This window comes from Podarcis vaucheri (assembly GCF_965113315.1).
Source record: "Podarcis vaucheri genome assembly, chromosome: 15".
NCBI classification, from domain to species: domain Eukaryota; kingdom Metazoa; phylum Chordata; class Lepidosauria; order Squamata; family Lacertidae; genus Podarcis; species Podarcis vaucheri.
Window position 1 is genome coordinate 13,189,208 of NC_138753.1, and position 26,320 is coordinate 13,215,527.

The window sequence follows — 26,320 nt, forward strand, 5'->3', positions numbered from 1 at the left end:
GAAATATTTTGACGGGTTAATGACTTTTGGTGGGGAGACATTTGCGCTTTTATTAACTTTGGATACGATACCCCAAGGATACAAAGCGGCCAATTTTGTAGTTAAAAGTGTTTGGGTTTCTTTTCTTAATGGCAATTTAATTGAAGTCACAATGCATTAAATACAATTGTGTTCATCCAGGTGCAGAAAGGAAGCAGGGGGGTCTAGTTAGATGAGCAGATACGTGCAACCAGAGCCAATGGCAGATTTGTGGCCTGTGGCCTGCAGAGTCATATATATCTCCAAATATATGGTAGAACTAAATGTATAAGAATGTGTCACTGATTAACATGGACTATAAGTTGTTGTTGTTAGGTTTACTTCTGTATCAACATATTCCTTCTCTCCATGGCCTTGGTGCCAGCAGTTGTGGACCCTGACATCATTGTACTAAGCCAGGCATAGGCAAACTCGGCCCTCCAGATGTTTTGGGACTACAGCTCCCATCATCCCTGACCACTGGTCCTGTTAGCTAGGGATGATGGGAGATGTAGTGCCAAAACATCTGGAGGGCTGAGTTTGCCTATGCTTGTACTAAGCATTGGTCGGGGCATATTCCTGCCCCCTTGTGACTCAACACTAGTCTCCTACTCCTGTGAAATCTGGTGGATAAGTTTGAATCCTTTTTAGTGAATACTTACCTGGGACCCTTTCCTATGTCTTCTAGTTGGGCAAAAAGGAAGTGCAAAAAGCCCCCCAACTTCTCATACCAAGTGGTCCGCAATAATACTTTTTTCAGATTTCTTTTTCTTTTAAGATTCGAAGTTACATTTTAACACTCAGCAGTTATCATCCTTACTCTACAATACTGACAACTTCCTGCTCACCCATCCTCAATGTTTTTATGATCACGATTACATACAATTGCATCTTCAAAGCCCATCATAGCCAATTTCATCCTCATTAACGGGTTTCTTGAGATGTGCTGCTATTTTTTCTTGAACTTCAAACCCCGCTGTGGACTTCACTTATCGGAAATTATTTCTTAAATAGATTCGAAAAAGTTTCCAGTCCTCCTCGAAAGTTTCTAAATTTGTGTCTCTTATCAGCAGCATCAGTTTTGCCATCTCTGCATATTCCGTTACTTTCACTGCCCCATTCTTGCTTTGAGAGTATTCTTTCCTCCTTCTGCTTCTGTGCATAAATATTCCTTGCCATTGTGGTTCCACACATACAGTTAAAGCTTTCTTTGGAATTTAACTGTCCAATATCCCCAGCAGCAAGACTTATGGCTTCTTGGGGGGAAAGGGCTGCAACAGTACTTTGACACAAAACCTGCGGGCCAAAATTTGCTGCCCCCCAGTCCCCAGCTCTCATGCTGCCTCCCAAAGCAAGCACTGGGCTTTGGGAAGGAACCACGAGTCTTTGGCAGGGTCCTAGAGCCCTCCCATCTCCTTCCCAAAGCTGGGAAAGAGAAAACTAGGCTTTGGGGTGGAGGATGTAGGACTCTCATGTCAGAGCCCTCATGCCTCCTTCCCAAAGCCCAGCACCTCTCCTACCTGGGTTTGGGAAGGCAGCAGGGGGGCAGGGCATCAAATGTTGCCAAGGGCTGCCAAAATGGCCTTGAGGGCCACATGTTGGACTACGCTGCCCCAGACCCCCAGAAACCTGTTGCTAAGACACCTCTTATACTGAATAACCCATAGTCAAGATGATTTGGGAGGTGTCTATCAAGCCTGGGCGATATGTGGTTTTTAACTTTGTGATACATCATCAGCTAAACATCGTAATATACTGATATATCACAGTGTCTGAATTAAGGATGGAACTATGTAGAGGCATTGGCTGGCTTCACGGTTTTTCCCACATTGTGATTTTTGCATAGCACGCGCACACACACACACACACACACAATTTGCAATATATTGCCAGGTCAAAAATGATGAAACCAATATCATGATATGGAGTGGCTTTGGACGATATATCGCTCAGCCCCAACACAAACCATGATTTGCGATATACTGCTGAATCAAAAACTACTACACCGATATCACGATATGGACTTCAAACCGGTTTTGGTTGGTATCGATATATCAACCAGTCCTAGTGTCTATATGAACACGCATTCCTGAATAGCTGCCTCTTCAAATTACTAACAGTGTTATATATACATTTGTGTTTCATGCTATTGCTTGGGTGATAATAATTGCTTGAGTAATATGTGGAAAAACTTGAGAAAACATTTCCTTTCCTTTTACAGTCGTTTTTAATTGTCATTTTCAAGAACCACCATGAAAAACGTACGAGAAGAGTGTCGCTCTTTAGAAGATTAACTATAGAAACACCAGAAGCCACTCCTGATTTAGGTTCCCTGCTTAATACCAGAGTGTGAAATAATTGTTTCTTTCCTCCGTCCTTCAGGCAGTAGCTGCAGTTAAAGGAGCAAAGTCAATATAATTAGAAGGCGTTGCCATTTGGATTGAGTTGGAGCCTGCCTGGGTGGGGAGAAAGCAGCCCTGTTAAATCCAGGCACATCCATTGTTCCTGGAGATTACATCTAATGCTTCCTGTTACCACCCATCTTGAAGAAATTAGCAGGTGGGCAAGTTCGGTATTGTAGGATGAGCGGCTGCGGTGCACTTTGCCTGCTTCTCAAAGTGTGCGGCACATGCCGAAAAATGGTTGCTTGCAGGAATGTGTTGTAAAGGAAGACATACCTATTGTTTCAGCAATCAGTACAAATTTGGACAAAAAAATATTGAATCACACTAAAGGCAATTTGTGGGTTTCTGCTTGAGGGCAGGAAGGTGGATTTTGATAAGACTGTCACAATTTCTCCCAGGAGAGGGCAGTTCTCAAGCCAAGACCTTGTAGGTGAGTGGTTTGCAAGTACCGTATTTTTCACTCTATAGGATGCACTTCCCCCCCTCCAAAAATTAAGGGGAAATGTGTGTGCGTCCTATGGAGCGAATGCAGGCTCCTTGGCTTCAGCGAAAGCAACGCGAAGCCTCTGGAGCTCGGAGGGAGCGCACCCTCTGGGCTTCGGAGGCTTTGCGTTGCTATGGAGAGTGAGAGGGGTCGTGTGCACCCGTGTGGAACTCCCGCTGTGCTCTGGAGGCTTCAGGTTGCCTTCACTGAAGGCGACTGAAAGCACCTTGAACGCACTGAATACACCTTGTTTTAGAGAGGGAGAACAAGGGGGAAAAATCTCCCCCTCTCTGCGCAGCGCCCCTTCAGCCAAGCAGGAGGAGAAATGGAAGGGGCTCCGTTTCTCCTGCCTCTTCGCTGAAGGGGCGCTGAGCAGAGAGGGGGAGATTTTTTTTTTCTTGTTCTCCCCCTCTAAAACAAGGTGCGTCCTATGGTTGGGTGTATCCTATAGAGCAAAAAATACGGTATGTGAATTGCCTGTTCTGAACAGGGTTGCATTCAATCTGAAGGAACAATTGATATCAAATATCCTTTATTAGGCATAGCAAACCACACATTATCAAACAGACACCATATACAAATTGTGCAAAATACGACTCAGCATAACAAGGTTTGTCCCAATCAGATCTTTAACCCCAGTGAAAATCAATTTGCATAAATAATACAATACAACACTACCACATCACCGATCAATTAAGAACTACCAAATCTCTTTGTAATGGCCCAATCTTTCTACATGGACAGCACTCAAAAATTCAGCCACTATTAAAGTAATTTGATCATTCCTGTCCGAGAGCAGGTCCTGAACTGTTGGTATCATAGATATCAGCCTATTGAGTTGTCTTCTGGCATAAATGCCAAAATCACAAGAAAAGAAAATATGCTCCTGTTTACTACAGTTGCAGAGATGCTCTGATTCTGGGAGAGCTAAATAGCTTCCTCTATCATTGAGGGAAACATTAAATCTGGCTAACATAAACAGCCTGCACAATTCATGATTCCTGAAGGAACAATTAAGTAACCTGGAGGGGTTCCTGGGACTATCTTTGTCATATGAGGCCCAAGTGACCCCCTCTGTGGCTCAGAGTGCCCAGTACCAACTTTGGTTGGTACAACAATTACACCCTTTCCTGGATAGGATTAGCTTAGCTAGTGCAGTTTTTTCCTTCAATTATTTGTATACCTTTCATAAAGCTGACACTGCATGGAAATCCCAATGGAAAACTGTAGAAAATCTCTCTCCAGAGAGGTGGGCAGCTGGAATCTGAGAACTTGCTTTAGCTAAAAATGATAATAAATGCAGCAGAGTAATCCAAGGGGTGTTGAAAAGAGGTAACTTCAGGAAGCTAAGGCTCAGAAAAGACTCAATATGGAGGCCAATTGGCCAAAATATTGGGAGATAGTAGAAAAAGATGGAGATATATGGAGATTGCAGAGTTTTGAGAGACTGAAGGACAAAGTGCGGGATTGGTTACACTATGGTCAGATCAGGGAAGTTTTTAATAAGGACAAAAAAATAGGTTTCCAGGTGGAAAAATCAAAACTAGTAACAGAACTGTTAGAACCAAAAACTAAGGTACTTTCAAGAATGTATAACTTGCTGTTAAAATGGAACACTCAGGATGAAACTGTTAAATCAGCTATGATAAAATGGGCGCAAGACATTGGCTATAACATTATGTTTGCTGACTGGGAACAGTTACGGATTACTGGTGTGAAATTCACGGCATGCAATGCCTTGAAAGAAAATATTATGAAAATGATTTATAGGTGGTACATGACCCCAGTCAAGCTTGCAAAAATATATCATTTGCCAGACAATAAGTGTTGGAAATGCAAAGAAACTGAAGGAACATTCTTTCACCTTTGGTGGACATGCCCAAGGGTTAAGGCCTTCTGGGAAATGATCTATAATGAACTAAAAAAGGTATTTAAATATACCTTCCTTAAGAAACCAGAGGCCTTCCTTTTGGGCATTGTCGGCCAGAGAGGGCTAAAGAAGGATAGAACTTTTTTAATGTATGCGACGACAGCTGTAAGAATACTTATTGCAAAACACTGGAAGACAGAAGATTTGCCCACTCTGGAAGAATGGCAGATGCAACTGATAGACTACATGGAATTGGCAGAAATGACTGGCAGAATCCGAGACCTGGGAGAAGAGACAGTGGAAGAGGACTGGAAGAAATTTAAGGACTACTTGCAAAAGTACTGTAAATTGTATGAATGCTAGAATGATGCAGGATATAAAGATAACTTGGCATTAGTAACTTAGTGGAAAGAAGTATGAAAATAACTGAACTGTAAGAACAAAGATGAAATTTGATTAATATTATTTCAAGCTTAAATATTTAAATATTTGATAACAAAGGGTAAAAATGGAGACATAATATTTGAAAGGCACAAATTAAAACAAGATTTGAGAGAAGGTGAAGTATTGCTGAATATGACTTTGTAAACAGGAACGCAGGAAAGGGAGATGTGAGGTAGTCTGAAAAGAAGGTTATGGAAATTTGGTTTTTGAAATTTAACTATGTTGTATTTTTCTTGTTTTGTGTGTATTTTTCTTTATTTTGGTGATGGTGTTTTATGTGCTTGGTGATATATTGTTTAAAACCTTTAATAAATATTTTATAAAAAAGAAAAGAAAAGAGGTAACTTCAATTTTGTGTGGTTCCCTTTGCTCTTTTAAAGGTAACAGGACCCCTGACCATTAGGTCCAGTCGTGGCCGACTCTGGGGTTGTGGCACTCATCTCGCTTTATTGGCTGAGGGAGCCGGCGTACAGCTTCCGGGTCACATGGCCAGCATGACTAAGCCGCTTCTGGCGAACCAGAGCAGTGCACAGAAACGCCGTTTACCTTCCCGCCGGAGCGGTACCTATTTATCTACTTGCACTTTGACGTGCTTTCGAACTGCTAGGTTGGCAGGAGAAGGGACCGAGCAATGGGAGCTCACCCCATCGTGGGGATTCGAACTGCCGACCTTCTGATCAGCAAGTCCTAGGCTCTGTGGTTTAACCCACAGCGCCACCAGCGTCCCTTTTTGCTCTCTTATATCAATGCTATCATCCCTCCCACCCCCAATCACTCAACCCCTTACAGAGAGGTTCCGTAAGAAGGCCAGTCTGGTGCAATGGGTGTCAGGCTAGGACCTGAGAGACAAGGGTTCAAATCCCCACTTGGCCATAAAGCTCACTGGGAACAACTGTCATGGACTGGCTGGATGCAGAGGAGAGGTGGGAGGCGCCAGCTGAGGAACCCCAAAGGGAACCCCAGGGGAAGAAAGCTCAGAGCCAGGGGTATTGGATGCTGATGAGCGGTCAGAAGGAGAAGATGGAGAAGACTGGGAGGAGGAGGTGTCTGAAGCTGAAGAGGCAACAGGGTTTAGTGAGCAGGAAGAGTCTGTGGCAGAGAGCAGTCCAGACTCAGATGCAGCAGTAGAGAAGGGCCAAGAGGCAGAGGAGAGGCAGGCTGCTGAGGAAGCCAGCTCCCCTTCCTTCTGGCCTCCCAGAACACGCAGAGAAGTGAAAAGAGCAGAGGAGAGATTGGTTGCAAGCAGATGGCATTCTCTGGTTGCTGGGGGGGGGGGCTGAAGAGAAGTTAGGCATCTCTGGGAAGGCAAGAACTTTCAGTCCCCACAACTGCTTCATTAGAGCAAGACCTACTGAGAAGAATTGCTGTGATCACTAGGCCTGTGCTGTTTTGGTTTCTTTGAATAAGGAGTTAACTTCAACAAACACTGTTTGTTTATTACTGATCTACACCTGACTCTGACTCCTGACAGCGACCCTGGGCCACTCACTGTTTCTCATCCTAACCTACCCCACAAGGTTTTTGTGCGGATTAAATGAGGGGGGGGGGGGAGAGCAGCATATGACATCTTGAGCTTTTGGGGAAGCAAGGTGGGGTAGAAATGCAAGGCAATAAAATAAATAAGGCAACTAGACGTTGTGAACTAAATGTCTTTCAAATATTTACTCTCCGCAATTCCAGAATACAGATGTTGTAATGTATTTGCACACTTTGCTTTGAGTAATTAACAACTGTTGTACTCCGGGTCTGTATTTGTTTTTCTCATACTTACCTAAAACAAAAAAATACATTTGCAAAAAGAGAAGCAAGCAGAAGGTACCAGCAGTGCATAACAGAGAAAGCTGTGGTTCTTGGTGCAAGAATTGCAACCGAACGCCAAACACAACCCATTTGGGTTTATGAAAAGCTGAGGGGCTGTGGAGTCTGCTGTAGTTCAAGTGGGCTTGTTAGTGCCATCTAGTGGTTTCCGGTTTTTGGTTTCTGACAGCACAAAGCTGAAAATTCCCAAAGTTCAGGGAGCTTCAACGGTATCTGCCGGGGTCTGTGCTTTTCTTTCCTTGGAAAAATGTCCATTGGCATGAGAGCCAGGCATTCTAGAGCAGGGGTCAGCAACCTTTTTCAGCCGTGGGCCGGTCAACCGTCCCTCAGACTTTGTGGTGGGCCGGACTATATTTTGGAAAAAAAATATGAACGAATTCCTATGCCCCACAAATAACCCAGAGATGCATTTTAAATAAATGCACACATTCTGCTCATGTAAAAACACCAAACAAATGAAATACCATGAAAATCCCTGAAACGAGAAGTAAGCGACTAGAAATATTATCTTATAAAATTAAACTAAATAACAAAAATCAAAAAGTTTAAGGGAAAAAATGAGAAAAACTTAGAACTGAACAAAGCCTTAAAGGGATGCCGGCTACAAACCTTGTTTCACTGAACTATTCAGTTTCCTCAGCAGGAAATAGAGAAATCATAAACCTTAAATGACCATTCTACTCATGTATAAACACGCTGATTCACAGACCATCCGCAGGCCAGATTGAGAAGGCGATTGGGCCGGATCCGTCCCCCAGGCCTTAGTTTGCCTACTCCTGTTCTAGACTCCCAGGTGGAAAGAGACAGAAGAAGAAGAGTTTGGATTTGACATCCCGCCTTTCACTCCCTTTAAGGAGTCTCAAAGCGGCTCACATTCTCCTTTCCCTTCCTCCCCCACAACAAACACTCTGTGAGGTGAGTGGGGCTGAGAGACTTCAAAGAAGTATGACTGGCCCAAGGTCACCCAGCAGCTGCATGTGGAGGAGCGGAGACGCGAACCCGGTTCCCCAGATTACGAGACTACCGCTCTTAACCACTATACCACACTGGCTATCTTGTTGATCATTGCTATCTTGATGATCAGAGCAGTGAGGAGCATAAAAGGGCAGTTTGGGCCAACTCACACACACCCTTGCAAAAAAGTGAACTACATCGTTAGAGTCAGAGCATCTCAAACCTCTTAACAGCAACGCTGGATGTGGCCATGACTCTGCTGGAGAAGGAACAGCATTAAGAACCTCCCTGCTTTTCCTCCAAGCTTCTGGGATCACAACCAGTTCTCCACAAGCCCTGCGAAGCTTGCGGCTGCCATGATGTGCTTTGCTTTTCAAAACAATTACAGGCCGAGGAAAGCAAATGAGATCAGAGCAGTGTTGTCAAAAGGCATCGAGGCAGAGGACATCTCCAAGGGGACTGAGCTTGACAGTGACTTTTTCTTCCCTCCCTTATCATCGGCTGCTGAGACATTAGCGCTCTCCCTGTTCCCATTGCCCTGGCTGAGGATGAATCAAGTGTTGTCAGTGTCAGACCTCCTTGCTGAAAAGGGAATTAAAAGGGAGGGGAGAGGGCAAGATTGGAGGGGTTGCAGGAGAATGGGGGAACACTGGTTTGGAAAACCATTTTTGGCTCCAAGATCTGCCAGGCTAAGTTCTTCTTATTCGTGGAAATATCTTCTTCCCATCTACTGAATGTCACAAGTGTCAACCATGTCTTTTTTCTTTCTTTTTTGGCAATGTTCTCCCCTGTCCCTTGATAGGTCCTGTAATACCCCCAGATAGACCAGATTCAACATGGAACATGTGGGGAACTCTACCTGGGAAGTGGGGTTAGTCTCATACAATGGGTCCATTGCCAACTATACTGATGTCCCAATTCAGTCAACTCAGGTTTTCATGGCACTCACTAGACTGGGAGGGGGGAAACCTCCCGACTGCAGGCCCATCTTGTCCCCCAAGTCTGGCCCACGAGGCCATTTCCCCCAAGCCATGACTCTCTGTCGATCAGCTGACACCAGTGTGATGTCAGCTGATGGGTGGGGCTGAATTCTAGGTCACTTGTCAAATTTGGCCCACGGGGCGAATCCTGCTAAGGGTTAGATGATCCTTGGGGTCCTTCCCAATACTACAGTTCCATGCCTTCCAACGTTTCTCCAGTAAAAATTGGGACACCCTATTCCATAATAATAATAATAATTCTAGTATTTATACCCTGCCCATTTGATTGAGCTGCCTGAGCCACTCTGGGCACCTAGCAACATATATAAAAACATAATAAAACATTAAACATTTTAAAACTTCCCTATATTCCTCTTTTGTCCAACCAGTCCATGACAAGGGGGAACGTTCCGGGTTCAGCCTCCAGTATCTGCAAGCTGGGCTTGGAACGTGCAACCCTGGAGAGCAACTGCAGGTCAGTGTTGGCAATTCTAAGCTTGATGGACAATGTCCGGGATCAGTATTTATTTACTACGGTATTTCATAAAATCCATATGCCTCTTGATCATAACAAACCTCAAAACAGTATAGTGCTTCCTGGTTTGATGCAGCAGGACTCTGTGCTAAGAAACCCCCATACCGTATTTTTCACTCTATAAGACACACTTTTTCCCTCCTAAAAAGTAAGGGGAAATGTGTGTGCATCTTATGGAGCAAATGCAGGCTGCACAGCTATCCCAGAAGCCAGAACAGAGAGAGGGATCACTGCGCAGCCATCCCTCTCGCTGTTCTAGCTTCTGGCTTAGCCGCGCGAAGCCTCTTCAGGACAGCGGGAGCCTTCATCCCACTGCCCTGAAGAGGCTTCATGCAGCTATCCCAGAAGCCAGAACAGCAAGAGAGATTGCTGCGCAGCGAAAGCAGCGATCCCTCTTGCTGTTCTGGCTTCTGGGATTCAGAATATTTTTTTTTCTTGTTTTCCTCCTCCAAAAACTGGATGCGTCTTATGGTCTGGTGCGTCTTATAGGGCGAAAAATACAGTATATTTTATGGTGCGACTTTTGGCCAAAAAGCCAGACTTAATAGAGAAATAAAGGACAGGAGGCTCCGCTTTTCGCTTACAGTATGTTTTATTTCTCAGTGCATTAAATAAGAAAGTTTTGGTATCTATGGGTTCTTTAATAGTGTCTCCAATAGTACAAAACATTTCATACGCAGTAATGAAACCCATAGCAAATTGGGAGGGTGGGAGAAGATACAATTAACAGCTGGCAGGTCTGAACAGTAATGATGCACGATCTGTAGGCAAAAGCTTTCCAGGTTTCAAAACTGCCCTGCCCACATCAGATTTCCACATCTCAGACCCAAAGCGAGGTCTGCAAGAAGCTGCAACACGAACTTTTGAAAGCAGGCTGCTTTGCGATGGAGAGACCCAAGCTGGCTTTAGTGTCTGCCTGAAATCCAGCTGCCTAACCGGAGATCACTGCTCTGATAAACCAATGGAGCTCATGAAACAGGGCAAAAGCTCAATGAACCTTGGTAGCTGAACATCAGCTTGACCACACGGCCAGTTGCAAAGGCAAGGAGTTTACAACAAGACGAGATATTTGCGAACATTTAAAACCACACAGAGATCCGGCCTAAACCGTCTTGCATAGCTCAAAACAGCTCAGAACGAGCTTTGCGGAAATTAATAGCACCTTTCCCGTACGTTTGATTCCACAGCAAACGGCAGGTTTTGTGGACATCCCTGTAAACACTAAAGCAGAAGGGGCAGGCGTCTGCCCCCCCTCAAAAAGGATATTGCAGAGATGGAAACGTTTGCAAAAATGTTGAGCAAAACAACCAAGGAGCTGGAACAACTCCCCGATATGAGGAAAGCTCGCCATATTTATGACTTTTGGTTTAGGGGGAAAGAGGAGTATGAAATGAGGTTATAGAGATGTTTTTTTTGAAAAATATACATGGTGTGGAGAGGTATTAGTGCAGTGAAGTGTTTAGTTCATTGAACATGGGAGAGCCGGGTTCAAATTTCCACTCATCCATGTAGCTCACCTAGGACCAGTCACTGCCTCTCAGCCCCAACTATCTTACAGTGGGTGGGGATTATATGAGAGGGAGAACCGTGTACACCATCTTGAGCTCCTGGAGAACCAGCAAGGATCTAAATGCAACAAATGTAAGTCTTAGGACAGGCATAAACATAAAGAATGGTATTGACACCCACAAGAGATGAGATGGCAGCCATCTTGGACGGCTTTAAAAGAGGATTAAACCCTTAAAATGATTTTCTTATCTTCTTCTTGCACGCTGGGAGCGTACTTGCAGAGGCAAAGAAGAGTGTAGGAATCCCCAGTTATTACTTCTCTCCGACAAAGTGGCATGAGATGGGGGAGGATTTCTGATTTATAGCAGAGATCAGGCTTTTTAACCCCTGGCCTGGGACTTATCTTACGGGTTGGAATGCGGCTTTGAGTTCTCAGCTCAAAGAAAGGACCCGAATGTTTAAAATAACCGCATTACTAACAGGGGTAGTCAGTCTTTTAAAAGGGTGTGTGTAAACTCTGGCAGAACCAGTTCCTTATTGGCCTTGCATCCCGAGAGAATGCACTTAGGATCATAGAATTGTAGCCTTGGGAGAGTCCCAGAGGGTCAGCCTCTCCAACTGCCTGCAATCACTTTTATTGGTTTGGACTAGTAAATACTGTTGGTTGATAAGCCTAGCTGAAACCGATGAACCAGAATTCCCCTGGTAGGCTCTTTTCACTAGTGCATGCATTTGCAGGTGCGCTTTCTCCCAATAGATGCGTTTATTTATTTTTTGTAAACACTGGTGGATGAGAGAACTGCCCTGCAGAGTATGGATAAGTGTGGGTTTTGTAGGACGGCTGTGTTTCGCTTCTCATACTGTGCGACATCGATAAATTCTGTGTGCAATTTCCCCCCCATCCTGAGTGGAGAGAGAAAGAACTGTGCAAGAAGGAATAGAGCAGTCTGCTTGGTGTGCATGAATTCTCTGGGACTGCACCCTTGCTCATATGTGAAATGAGGAATCTGGGACTCCAATCACCACCACTGCTCTCCTGGAAAAGCTGAAATGTCTCCTTCCTTTGTTTCTTCATATACTTACATGGCTGTGTTTCATTTTTTCCCCTTTCGAGTTTGCAGGAAGCTTGTTGGGCTGTCTTTCAAACAAACTTTCTGCTAGATCTGTGATTTGTTCTGAAGACTTTCAGGTCTGTCTTGTACTAGTTCCCCGAGCAAACGTTTTGGTACCTAATGAAAAACCCACCTAAAATTAAATTGGTACAACAGCCACATCCAGCATGAATTCACAGAATCACAGCTAAATATTCCAGAATGCAGGCGGATTCCACCGCAGACACAAAAGGGTACCTCGGCAAGCAGGGGTCGATGCAAAAGCTTCCATGAAGGTGGAAAATTTGGGCAGCTCTTGCATCAAGAGCACCCTCTAAGAAGTGTCTTTATCACACGTGGCCTTTGGGGTTTCTGGGCATGACTGTGGTCATCTGAGATGGACACTGACACAGGGGCAGAGATAGGGCAATGTAGTAACTGTGAAGTATACATTTTAAAGATCAAATAGAGTTCAAGGGATGCCTTCCTATTCCGACGGGTTGATCCATCCTCCTGTCCTGCAGGGACCTCTGTGCCTAAATCTCTGGAAGATCTTCAGCCCTCGCTGTTGGACCTATCAATAAAAGGGCTCATTACAGTGGGACGCCTCCCAGATGCGAAAAAATACACATATTGCAATTTTGTCTGACATCGGCCCCTGCACAATTTTATTTCAAAAGAGGAAACTTTCATCCTTGAGATGAAGCAAGTTTGTTTCGTTCAGCCTGGACACCGAAATCCACCTCTGAGGGCCTTCTGGCAGTTCCCTCCCTGAGAAAAGTAAGGTTACAGGGAACCAGGCATAGGGCCTTCTTGGTGGTGGCACCCACCCTGTAGAAATATTTGACTTTTTGTATATGCTGGAAGCCGCCCAGAGTGGTTGGGGCAACCCAGTCAGATGGGTGGATGTCATTTGAAGCAAAATGGTGATGAAAGCTGTACTGATCCAACCAGTGAAAAGAAAGCCTTCTGTGCAAAGCAGACCCACAAAATCAAGTACCCTGGAGGAAAAGGGTTTGAATAAACAGAAACTTTAAACTAGCAGGGCCCACCCTGATCTAGCAGCAGATCTCCAGGGATCCAGGACAGAGTCCTTCCCAGCCCTCACTGGAGCTGCTGGGGTTTGAGCCTGGGATGTTCTGCATGCATGACCAACTTGTCCCCTTGATTTCAGTGGGGTCAAGGCGTGGCCAGCTGAAGCTCAATGAGCACATGGCGCAACTCAGCTCCCTTATAACCTGGCAGTGGAGACGTTGCAGTCTTTCCCAGTGGCGCCACTGAGGATTGAACACTGCGGCCTTCTGCAAGGCAAATCAGACGCTCAGCCCCTGAGCTACGGGCCCTTCCCCAGCACAGCCTCTGCATGCAATTTGTCATTGTGGTTAGACGCAATGAATCAGGGCCCTTACTGGTGTCCTATTTCCTTCGGCTCCTTTTCCCTTTGCTCTCGCTGCCGTCCAAAAGCGAGGACAGAATCTGGTTGGAGTGATGCCGCTTGGTTTTCACGTTTGCACGGAGAGGGGCGCCCAGGATCACGTCTTGTCCCGAGCCTGGTTCAACGGAAGACAAAGAATCTGAAAACAAAGGAAAGCCAGGGACAGGGAGAGGCAGTCAGGCCTGGGGGCCAGATGTGGCCCTGAGGATCTCTCAATGCGGCCCTTGGGATTCTCCTCGGGGCCACCTCACTCACTGGTCCCAACCTAACCCTTCCACAGGCACTAATGCCTGGCTGGAACGCATCTCTGAACTGTGGCAATGCCTCAATGGAGAGAGATGTAATGTGGCAGGAATTGAGAGAAAGAAACCTCTTTTGCACAGTTTCAGAAGCTTACTGTACTGAAGGTAAGCATCATAGCCTTTGCATATCATCCACTTTTGCTTCTAGCCCTGCCCACCCTCTGCATGCAGTTTTTCCCACCCTCCAGCAAGGGAATTATTATTATTATTTATCATTACTATTTATTAATTACATTTCTATACTGCCCTTCATCCAATGATTGTATTTGTATTTATTTATATCCCTTCTTTTTTCCTGGCCTGGGACTCAAGGCAGCTTACGCAAATTAAAACAAGGCAGAAAGCTAAAAACTTATCAAAGATCATGCTTTAAAAAGTGTTTAATCTTTAACAGGATTAAAACAATAGAAAAACAAATCTGTTAAAATACAGATAACAAAAACAGCACAGCACTCTTGAAAGCCCTTTCCTTAAAAAAACAGTCTACTCCCAAAGCCTGTCGGAATAAAACAGTCTTCACTTGTCGGTGGAAGAATAAGGAGGGAGCCTGTCTGGCGTCTCTAGGGAGGGAGTTGCAGAGTCTGGGAGCAGCCACTGAGAAGTCTTGCTGTAAGCTACTAGGAGAGCCTTTTCTGATGGAAGAGCTGCATCAATATTATTCAATCAAAGGAGCCTCTCCTCTCTCCCCATAAGGCAAAGCTGAGCAGAACATTTCCCCATCACTCACCATGGATTCCAATCATATGCTCTAAAATTAACACCCTCTCTGCTAAAATCTTCAGGGCCTCCCGAAGCTGTTGAACACCTTCGCCCTACAAAGGAGAGGAGGTCTGGGTTGATGGAGGCAAAGCCCTGGTTCATGCATTCAAGGGACACCCGTTCCTTAGGGAAATTGCAACCACCCTGCTTAGGCTTCTTCCTTCCTTACTAAAACAGCCAACTTGTATCTGGACTGTACCACTGCAGACGGGGGGGGGCATGACATGGTAGAGCATATATAGATTGTTGATAATCTGTATATCCATGCACACTAGGGAGAAGGGAAGGCTGTCTTCGGTATAGGTCTCTAGAATATGTCCTTAGGACTCCCGTCTGCACAACTCTCAGTTAACAATGGTTAATTAACAGCTAGCAGCTTGAAACCTGGCATTGCATGGAAATTGCAGTTTTGAAAGGTTGTGTGTGTCATCTTGACTCAAAATGGCACTCAAATGCGTCCAAGCATAGGTGAAAACCTGTTCACCCGTGGTTCAAAATTTGGTCATGATATCTTAGGTAAAGATAAAGGTAAAGGGATCCCTGACCATTAGGTCCAGTCGTGGCCAACTCTGGGGTTGCGGCGCTCATCTCGCTTTATTGGCCAAGGGAGCCGGCGTACAGCTTCCGGGTCATGTGGCCAGCATGACTAAGCCGCTTCTGGAGAACCAGAGCAGCGCACGGAAACGCCGTTTACCTTCCCGCTGGAGAGGTACCTATTGCACTTGCACTTTGACGTGCTTTCGAACTGTGAGGTTGGCAGGAGAAGGGACAGAGAAACGGGAGCTCACCCCGTCGCAGGGATTCGAACCGCCGACCTTCTGATCAGCAAGTCCTAGGCTCTGTGGTTTAACCCACAGAGCCACCCGCGTCCCCCTGATATCTTAAGAAGCCTCCAAATGCATAGAGAACAAACGACTTTTCAAAATATACAGCAGATTATTGGGTGGTTGTTGTTTTTTAACATTGCCATTTTCAGAGAGTTAGTGTTGCCTGGCCATTCTAGATTCTTTTGTTTTGGGCCATTAAAATGTATCTCTTCTGGGATCTACTTTAGCTGCAAGGCACCTCACGGGACTTTGCATACACAATACATAAAGGACCACAAGGCAAATCCTACGATATTAAGGAGCCTTCGCCAACGTGGTGCCCTCTGGAGGTCAGCTCCCATTGGCGAGAGCCAGCAACAGCTCAGCTGCGCAGCCTGATGGAAGTTGTAGTCCACAACCTCTGGAGAGCATCAGGCCAGCGGCGTAGCGTGAGCTGTCAGCACCCGGGGCAACGCAAGTAATTTGCGCCCCCTAACCCGGGGCAAGGCACGTAATTTGCGCCCCCCCCTACCCCCTAACCTGCGAGTTGCCGCTGGCGCTGCTGCCCAAACGACGCCGCTTGCCCGGAGGAGGAGGGGGGCAGAGAGGCGAGGAAAATGCAACATGGCCCAGCAGCTGCAGCAGCACCGGCGGAGGCGGGGCTGTGAGGAGGGGCTGCCTGGCGCGTCCTCCGCGGCGAGCGCGGAGAGCCGCTGCCTGCCGGGCGCCTTCAGCCGGGCGCTGCGAGACATGCGGCTCCGCTACAGCCTGCGCCCGAGGCTCTTCGGCGACTCCGGAGGCAGCGAGCGCGCCCCCCCCCAGAAGTTGCGCCCGGTGCGGCCGGCACCCCTGGCACCCCCCACGCTACGCCACTGCATCAGGCTGACGAAGGCAGATCTTAAATACCTACTTGCAAGGGAAAGGGGGAGAGTGTAGCAACAATAAAGAACTGGTTGTGCTCTTACATCTGCGCCTTTGTCTCCTTCGTCACCTTTTTTACCGGGTTCCCCCTAAAAAAGCAAAGAACACCGGGAAAGAATGAGGAACAGAAGCAGAAGAAGAATCCCAGTCGCTAACTAGGGGGTGTTTCAAACTGTTTACTGAACACTGAGCCTGATTTGTTTGCAAGGGGAACTGATGGTGTTGGCTGTCTGGGCGAGTTTTTGCTTTGATTTGTTGGTGGGGAGGCTAGCAAGAGTTATCCCGCACTCCCAAACCAGCTTTCATTGCAACTGGATCCCACTGGGAAATAGTGATAGTTTATGGAAGGGAAACTGAGTCCAACTTAGGAAAGAATCTAAATTTTTGATAAAAAATGTTATATTAAGATGGTAAAGAGGAGAAATAATAACTTGCCGACATAATCTTGGAAATTGGGATGCAGGAAGGGGGGTGGGGGGAAGTCAAGGAACAAGGTTAAGAAAATAAGATTTCTGAAATTATACATGTTTTTGTCTTTGTTTATTTGTGTGTGTTATGTCTTTATAAAATCTGAAAAACCAATAAAAATTATTTAAAAAAAAAAGGAAATAGTGATAGTTTACATGCGTTGCCACAAGGGAACTCCTTGACTTTCATAGAACTTCCTTTGAAGCAAGTGGTTGTGGGTGGCAGATTTTGCACAGGGATAGCTGATACTAACATTCTCCCCCAGGAGGCAGTGCTGACCACCAACTTGGATGGACTGGACAAATTCTGAGGTGGAGGGTGGGGGATAAGGCTATCTGCGGCTACTAGCCACGATGGCTCTGCTCTGCCTCCATGGTTAGAAGATATTAGAAATATGCTGGAGATATAACGAGGTAGAGGGTACGTTTTATCATACGTGGTGGACTTGTAAAAGGGTAAAAGAGTATTGGGAAATGATACATAATGAATTGAAAAAAATGTTTAGAAGTACATTTCCATAAAAACAACAAACCAGAATTGTTGGGGATAATTCAGAGGGAAATTGCCAGGTGTCAAAAAAGACTATTTTTGTATGCTACTACTATGGCCTGTGTTTCGCTAGCTCAAAAATGGAATATGAGTGAAGTCCTAACCAAAGAAGAACGGCAACTTCAACTAATGGAATAAGTGCAACTTACAGATTTAACATATAGAATAAGAGAAGAAGAAGAATATAGCGTTTAAAGAAGACTGGAAAATGTTTACTGGTTATATGGGTGAAAATTGTGTGCATTTAAAAATGCTGGTAGCATTAAGATAAATTCAACAGTGTGAATAAGTTTTGATGGTGTAACAATGGATTACTGAATGGCTTAGTTCGTTTAAATTATGTGCGATCAAAGAAGGACTCGATGGGCCACTGGTCTGATCCAGCAGGGATCTTCTTAGGTTCTTATCATCCCTGATCATTGGTCATGCTGGCCAGGGCTGATGGGAGAGACAACTGGGGGGGCCAAAGTTCCCCATCCCTGGTTTCCTTGCAGTTGCCAAGCAAGGCCACCCGAATACATGAATGAAGGAGGCACCAGGTGATTTGCCATGCATGGACATGAAGGTGAACTCACCCTTTCTCCTCGATCTCCTTTGGAGCCTTTTGATCCGGGCTGTCCAGGAGAACCAGGCATGCCCTGCAGGGAAGAAAGAGAAGGGAGTAGCCGCCGAGTGTAGGAATGCTTTGCTCCCATACAATATCTTGTGCGGTGGAACAAGACCTTGATCTGGGAGCGATTAGAACTTCAGAAAAAGCAGCCCTCTCTTGAAAGGTATCTTCTGTTTATTAGGCAAACCTGCCCCACACCTGACGTCGCATTGGATATCAACGAGGGGCAGGTGGGCGTGGTTCAGCCTGGTGGGCCAAAGGAGGGGAAAGAACAATGGGCTGGAGGTTCCCAACCCCTGAGATAAGACCTTGGGCCTTTGGGAATGTAAGTGGGGTTGAGGCAGGAGAAATAAGGCGGTTAGAAGATTGCCACCATTTTCATCTGAGAGAGAGCTGGTTTGCCTACCTGCAGCCCAGGTGCGCCAATAGGTCCCAGGGCCCCTTTGGGACCTGAAGATCCAGGTGGCCCTAGTCGAGGGGAGAAAATAAATCATCAGCTGAGAATATTAGGAGCTAATCTGGATTACTGGCACAAGAAAGTATCGGATATGGCCTTACTTGAACAACTGGCATTCGGATTAAGAGTCCTTAGAGGCCAAAGCAAAAAAGATAAATTCTATTTTGGTATGGCATGGCTATCCTTTTGTTCTTGAAAGACATTGGGTTATAGCCGATGCTAGTCGTACTCAGAACAGACCCACTGAAATTGATGGGCACAACTATCTTAGGTCTATTAATCTCAGTGAATGAAATCTACTCTGAATGGAACAAACACCTCAGGTTACAGACTCCGCTAACCTGGAAGTAGTACCTCGGGTTAAGAATTTTACCTCAGGATGAGAACAGAAATCGCGTGCCGGCGGCGCGGCGGCAGCAGGAGGCCCCATTAGCTAAAGTGGTACTTCAGGTTAAGAACGGTTTCAGGTTAAGAACAGACCTCTGGAATGAATTAAGTTCGTAACCAGAGGTACCACTGTAGTTAGACAGAACCCAAAGAACTCTAAGAAGAGGAGAAGAGCCAATGGCCTATCTAGCCCAGCATCCTGTTCTCACAGTGGCCAAGCAGACACCTCCATGGCAAACCCTCAAGCAGGACTTGAGCCCAAGAGCCCTCTGCCCTCCTGTAGTTTCCAGCAACTGGTATTCAGAAGCATTGCTGACTCCAGCTGTGAAGTCAGAACACAGCCATCATGGCTTGTAGCCATTGAAGAAAGCCGGCTTCCTGGATATTGTCCGCTAATACTTTACACATGGACAACAGCACCCAGCTAACCCGCTCGCATTCATCCCCGCACATCTGCACAACCCACCAATTTTATTTTATTTTTGCTATGGCCCTTTTTAAAAATTTGTTTAATCATTTTTCCAATACAAATATCAACCACAAAAGACACATACAACAAAAACCATAATAACAATAATAACACAATTTGACGATCAAATCTACGACTACACCTTTTAAAACAATATTTTCCCACCTCTCTCTCCTCCCCCTACTTCCCACCACTATTTTTGCTATGGCTCTTGACCTTTCCCAGCTCCAGAATCGGAAGTTTGCAACTCTGGACGAGAAATTCTCTCCGTGTGTCTTTTTTTCTAACAAGGAAGCGTTTTATTTTTTTTTTAAGAGCATCTTCCTGGCATGGAGCTGAAGTGCTTGGCAGAATGAGAACACTCATTTGAACATATCTACTTGTTATGCGGCATTGTTAAGGAGATGTCTCCTAATGGCTTTATCCCACTTAGGGAGTGTGTGGGTGGGGGGATTATAATTTCTTCCAGACGCCGACTATTAATTACACTTGCAGTTCGTCGGGGAGAGGGGGGGGGACGGATGAGGACTCCTTCCAAACTCAGCTTTTAATTGTTTCGGATGAAACCCCCACAAGCATCAGGCACCCACCAGGGCAATTGAATCAGCCTCCATAATTAATGCAGCCCTCATATATCAAAGTCAGGGATGAAATGAAATGAAGTCTAAATGGATGAATGTGGTAATAAGAACGGGGGGGGGACTGGGGGCCCTCTTGCGCTCTTGACGGGAGGTCATTTCTGAGTGCCTCTCATGTAAAACCACTTAAGACTTTTTCCTTCTTTAAATCAACATTTTTTTTAAAAAAATGGAAGTGCACGCTCAAGTCTAATAGCTGGGATTCTTCGTAGAATTGTAGAGTTGGAAGGAATCCCACGGAGTAATCTAGTCCATGCTCCTGCAAAGCAGGAATCTCAGCTAAAGAATCCATGGGAGTGCCTGGTTTCGTGGTTCCGGCGGCTGTCCCTGTTGCTTCCCACTTCCTGAGCCCACCTCTTTCAACCAGATCTATTTACCTGGAAGTCCAACGGGCCCAGGTGCGCCACGAGGCCCAGGCAAACCAGCCAGGATGGTGTCAATCACGGTGGATGCCAGCTGTGGCTCCCCATCTGCGTTAGAGAGAATCAAGGAGAGGAAACTGCTGTAATTGAGGAGCGCAGGAATTTGGTGAATGTTTCCCATCGTTTGGTGACATCGTAGTGATTTGGGGCTCGTCCCCGCATCCATTTGCCCCGTGGAGGGGTTCCAGCAGTTTTCGCCGTGTCTCGTTCCTTTCCCAGGAAAAACCTGGCCTTTAGCGATAAATCGGAACAAACAGCATTCTGCGGGAAAACCCCTGAATTGCCATTTGTTCCAACTGAGCGCTAAATAGAGGCTTCCCTCCTGGGGAAAGCAGCAGAACAAGAGGTAAACCCTTTGCTAGCTGCCTTGAGTCAGTGAAAAATTATTACAGTGGTACCTTGGTTCTCAAATGCCTTGGTACTCAAACAACGTGAAACCCAAACACAGCAAACCCGGAAGTGTTCCGGTTTATGAACTTTTTTCAGAAGCCGAACGTGGTCCGTTTAGAGTGTTACGCTTCCAATTTGAGTGCCATACTTCCGTTTTGAGTGTTATGCTGAGGTCTGTCTGTTTTGGCTATTTATTTGGCGTTTTTGTTTTTGCGGCTCTTTTTGTTTTGTTTTTGTGACTGTGTGGAACCCAGTTCAGCTACTGATAGATCGATCGTGTGACTGCAGTACATTGTTTATTGCTTTCATTTTATGGATCAATGGTCTCGTTAGATAGTAAAAGCAATGTTAAATTGCTGTTTTAGGGGTTGCTTTTAAAAGTCTGGAACAGATTAATTCATTTTGCATTACTTTCTGTGGGAAAGCACACCTTGGTTTTGGAATGCTTTGGTTTTGGAACGGCCTTCCGGAACGGATTAAGTTTGAGAACCAAGTCATCACTGTACAGAAGGCTAATAATAATACTAGCTGGAAAGTAATATACAAAATCAGGTCTGTTAAAACAGAGATAGATTAAAAACAGTACAGCACTATTTAAAAGTGGGACCTAATCTAACTGCTTCAGTAATGTATGGATGCTTCCCCACCCTTATTCTTGAAGGTCCATCAATTGGATCCATGCGCGGCTAAGAGATCATAATTCCTTCTTACTCCAGAATAGAGCCTGCTTTCCTTACCACGGATGGCTGAAAAAGTGACAGGCAATTGCTGACAGCAGGAAGCTCTGTTGCATTGAAAGCATGGTGGAAAGTCACAATCAGGCACACCCACACCCAAAAATACCCCAAATAGGTCTGTTCTTCCCATAATTGTTTTGGGAGTGTGTGTCATCCGTAAGCAGGGCTCTACTTCCCTCTGCTGTTGGCAGTTGGGAATCCCATGTTATCGGTTTTTGGGTGTGCTGTATTATGCAAAGGAATCTTTTATGCATTAGGTCTCCACAGCTTGAAGAACCGGCGTTTCCAGCCAGCCTCAAGGGAAGGGAACTTGCGCAAAAGCCAATAAACAAAACTACCCAAGCTCCGATGTTTGCAAGAGCAAGGCCAGCTTTGATACAAGGCAGTATAGATCCCTGCAGGATCTGAACCAAGGAACATCTAGGACAGTGTTTCCTGAATTCGGGTCTCCTGCTGTTTTGGACTAAAACTCCCATTATCTAGCAAGGCCAGTGGTCAGGGATGATGGGAATTGTAATCCAAAAACAGCTGGAGACCCACGTTTGGGAAACCCCGATCTAGTCCAACATCCTGTTCCCCAAAGTGGCCAAACAGATACCGTACTTTTCGCTCTATAGGATGCGCCCAACCATAGGACGCACCTTGTTTTAGAGGGGGAGAACAAGAAAAAATCTCCCCCTCTCTGCTCAGCGCCCCTTCAGCGAAGAGGCAGGAGAAACGGAGCCCCTTCCATTTCTCCTCCTGCTTGGCTGAAGGGGCGCTGCGTAGCTCTCCCTCTCTGCTGAAGCCAGGAGAGTCTTGCTCTCCTGGCTTCAGCAAAAGGAACTCGAAGCCTCCGGAGTGCAGCGGGAACTGGCGCTGCACTCCAAAGGCTTCAGGTGGCTATCCCTGAAGCCTGGAGAGCGAGAGGGGTTGGTGCACTCTCCAGGCTTCAGCGAAAGCAAAGCGTAGCCTCTGGAGCACAGAGGGAGTGCTCCCTCTGCGCTTCGGAGGCTTCACGTTGCTATCGCTGAAGCCAAGGAGCCTGCATTCGCTCCATAGGACGCACACACATTTCCCCTTAATTTTGGGATGGGGAAAAGTGTGTCCTATAGAGCGAAAAACACGGTACTTATTGTGAAGCGCATGAGCAGGACGTGAGGACAACAGCATTTCTCCACATTGCTGGTGTTCCAGCAAGTAGAATTCAAAGATACCTCATCTCAAAGATATCTCATCCACGGCTGGAGGCAGCAACGATTCTGAATACCACAGGAAGGAAGAAGACTCTTGTGTTCGAATCCTGCTTGAGGGTTTGCCATGGGGTCATCTGCTTGGCCACTGTGAGAACAGGATGCTGGACTGGCCATTGGCCTGATCCAGTAAGCTCTTAAGTTCTTATGAGAGCAAGCTATGTAGAGGCTGCTTGGTGTGTCACACTTGCTTTATATATTTATTCTAAAAATGCACATTCCCGAATTCTCAAAACAAAACCCAAGGCAGCTAGCAAGCCCAAACATCACACACTATTGAACTATATTGCTATCCCCGTGCCAAGTCCCAATCATGTTGTCACCAAACACCAAGCTAAGAATTAGTGCCTGAGCGTGCTTTCCCCCTCTCCACAACTCCCAGGGTTGTGCCTCTTAGATTTGTGAGCCTGAGAACAGGAGACCGCGCAGGGTCTTCTCACTGATCGTTGTAAACCACTCTGGGAACCTTTCGGGGATGATCAGTTCCAGCCAGCATGACCAGTGGCCAAGCACGTTGTCCTAAAACATCTGGATGCAGCCAGATTGACCACTGCCCAAGGATGGAGAAATATGTCAGACTTTCCCCTTCACGTTTGGTTTAAGAAGGCCTTAAAGGTAAAGGTACCCTTGACCATTAGGTCCAGTCACGGACGACTCTGGGGTTGCGCGCTCATCTCCCTCTATAGGCCAAGGGAGCCGGCATTTGTCTGCAGACAGCTTCTAGGTCATGTGGCCAGCATGACTAAGCCGCTTCTGGCGAACCAGAGCAGCGCACGGAAATGCCATTTACCTTCCTGCCGGAGCCGTACCTATTTATCTACTTGCACTTTGACATACTTTCGAACTGCTAGGTTGGCAGGAGCAGGGACCGAGCAACGGGAGTTCACCCTGTCGCGGGGATTTGAACAGCCAACCTTCTGATTGACAAGTCCTAGGCTCTGTGTTTTAACCCACAGCACCACCTGCATCCCTAAGAAGGCCTTACATATCACTATTTCAGAAAAGTTTGCTAATGTATTTCCTAGCGATACAAAAAACTGGCATGAGCAGATTTTTATTCTGAAAGCGTGGCCTAGAGAAAAAGGTTTGAGGCCACTGGGTGAAGCAGATGATTGGCTCTTCTTTGAAATGGAAGGAGACCTACTTTCTTTTTCAGCGTTGGGCTGCAGCGAGTACAGAACTCCTTGCTGGAAGGTTAATGGGAAACCAGGGGATGCTGGGGGTCCTGGGGGTCCCGGAGGGCCAGGAATGCCGGTTTCACCTGGATATCCCCTGGGTCCTGGAGGTCCAAGCAGCCCTGCGAACCAGAACAAAGAGAAGTCAGGGATTACCCAGGCATTTGGAGAATGCTAGCACTGCATGCACTTGAGATAGCAAGGTCCTGTTCCGGGTGCCAAGGCATCACCCTGGAACATGAGGAGCACTGATTGAGAGCCTCTCCCCCAGCACTAAAGCCTGGCTGGACATGCGCTGCTGTTCCATCGCCAAGTCACAGCCGCGCCACAGCTGGAACATCAAGCACCATGTGTTTACATGCAAGTTCCAGATGTTCCAGGAGGCAGTCATGGTGGATCAAGGAGCAAGAGATCCTCAGTGTGTCAGCTTTGAGCCTCGGACGGGAGTCCGAGTTGAGCTGGAGACCGGGAACAGTGACTATGAAGCCAGAAGTCAAGACCAGCCAGCAAGCAGAGAGCCACACCATAAATTTAAAGCGCATCCAACACACATTGAAAGCACATGGTTTCTACCAAAGAGTCCTGGGAAGCTATCGTTCTTGGGAATGGTGGTGGTGATTGTTGATTTCTACCCCACCCATCTGACTGGCTTGCCCCATCCACTCTTGGGCGGCTTCCAACAAAATATACAAAGACACAACAGAGCATTGCACATTAAACACTTCCCTAAATAGGGCTGCCTTCAGGAGTCTTCTAAAAGTTGTGTGGTTCTTTATCTCCTTGACATCTGATGGGAGCGCATTCCACAGTGTGGGCACCACTACCAAAAAGGCCCTCTTCTTGGTTCCCTACAACTTCACTTCTTGCTGTGAGGAATCTGCCAGACGGCATCAGAGCAGGACCTCAGTGTCTGGGCTGAACGATGGGGGTGGAAACACACCTTTAGGTATCCAGGGCCAAGGCTGGTTAGGGCTTTAAAAGTCAGCACCTGTCAGGGGCTGGGCAGGAATGTTGGAGACCGCCTCCTGATCCTGACCCTTCCAGGGAGGAGGAAGAGGAACACAGTATAGACTTATAACAGTGGTTTGAGGGAGGTCAAAGCTCAGGGGCAGATGAGGGGGAAAGTTGGGAAATAATGGGAGAGGAGGAGCAGGCAGAACCAGAGCAGCAGCTGGCTGACATGTTGTCACTAGAAAGCATCTCAGGCCCACCATCTCCCAGAATCTGGTGAGCATTAAAAGTAGGAGAGCAAAGAGCTCGAAGACAGAAGGCACTTAGCGGCACCCGTAGAGGAGGTGATGATGATGACGAATGAGGAAGCGGGAAAGAAGGGGGTGGAGATTCACTCGGGACAACGCCATTATCCAAGAGGCTGGGTTCTATAGCCTCTCTCTGTAAAGTTTGAAATAAAAAAGGACTACAAGAAACTTTTCCTTGTCTTTATACTTTCCTGGACAACCAGCCGGGGGCCGCTGACAGCATCCTGACAGCACCAACACTTTGAATTGTGCTCGGAAATGTACTGGGAGCCAATGTAGATCTTTCAGGACTGGTGTGATATGGTCCCGACAGCCGCTCCCAGTCACCAGTGTGACAGTTGTGTTCTGGATTAGTTGTAGTTTCCGAGTCACCTTCAAGGGTAGCTCCACATAGAGCACATTGCAGTAGTCCAAGCGGGAGATAACCAGGGCGTGTACCACTCTGGTGAAACAGTGCACAAGCAGGTAGGGTCTCAGCTGGTGTACCAGATGGAGCTGGTAGACAGCCACCTATGGGTCTGTGAGGGGGAAGCTACATCCCTTTCTGGAGATGCTGAGGGGTTGAACCCAGGATATTCTGTTTGCAGGGAAGACACTCTACTACTGAGCTGCGGCCAGACTCACCCGGTGGTCCAGACGGGCCCCTCTCTCCAGTCTCTCCCTTTTCACCTTTCGGGCCTTGCGGTCCTGGTTTCCCCGCTGGCCCCGGTAATCCTGAAAACATTGAGGGCACAAACAAGTTTGGCAGAAAAGACAAGAAGCTGCACTCCTTTGAAGAGAAGATGTATGTGTGAAGCTGAAAGCAAATATGTAACATGGAAGAAAGCACCTTGAGCAACAGGAGAATGCAATTCACTCAGGTCAACCCAAGCGGTGGGCTTGGGTGGAGAGATGAGCCAGTAGGATTCAAAATGAAAACACACACAAACACACACTGGCAGACTCTGCAAGAAAATGCCTTCTGGATGAATGACTGAAAAGGTCATCAAACACCATCCAAAATGGGAAGAGGCTCTCTCCTGTCTCTGGAGAAGGAAGGTAGTCTCCAGTGCTAGTCATACCAGGGACTCAGCTACACAGCTGCAAGCAGAACGTTTTAAGTGCATTATACAAATGTAACACCAGATGGTGCTGATGAGCTAATGGCAAATTCCATATGCAGTGATACCTTGGTTTGCATACGTCTTGGTTTGCAT

General features: G+C 46.5%; 1 protein-coding gene and 1 long non-coding RNA gene across 4 annotated transcripts in view; both read right to left on the reverse strand.

The window, feature by feature from the left end:
• Positions 1-8,200: 8,200 nt before the first annotated feature.
• LOC309519746 lies at positions 8,201-9,003 on the reverse strand. Its single transcript, XR_014213996.1, has 2 exons — positions 8,853-9,003; positions 8,201-8,575 (listed from the first exon to the last, which is right to left on the reverse strand). It is a non-coding gene; the product is annotated as an uncharacterized lncRNA (long non-coding RNA).
• Positions 9,004-10,088: 1,085 nt separating this feature from the next.
• The window catches only part of COL26A1 (collagen type XXVI alpha 1 chain), a 98,607-nt gene continuing 82,375 nt past the window's right edge, over positions 10,089-26,320 (reverse strand). For 2 of the 3 annotated variants that reach the window (XM_082201478.1, XM_082201479.1), the window contains exons 6-14: positions 25,749-25,838; positions 23,835-23,987; positions 20,287-20,379; positions 18,365-18,426; positions 17,924-17,986; positions 16,376-16,420; positions 14,573-14,657; positions 13,518-13,682; positions 10,089-12,682 (exon numbers count right to left, since the gene is read on the reverse strand). In XM_082201478.1, the coding sequence (XP_082057604.1) occupies positions 13,525-13,682; positions 14,573-14,657; positions 16,376-16,420; positions 17,924-17,986; positions 18,365-18,426; positions 20,287-20,379; positions 23,835-23,987; positions 25,749-25,838 (749 nt within the window). In that variant the 3' untranslated portion in view covers positions 10,089-12,682; positions 13,518-13,524. The remainder of the gene's footprint in view (positions 12,683-13,517; positions 13,683-14,572; positions 14,658-16,375; positions 16,421-17,923; positions 17,987-18,364; positions 18,427-20,286; positions 20,380-23,834; positions 23,988-25,748; positions 25,839-26,320) is intronic. The other variant, XM_082201480.1, reaches the window with a different exon arrangement.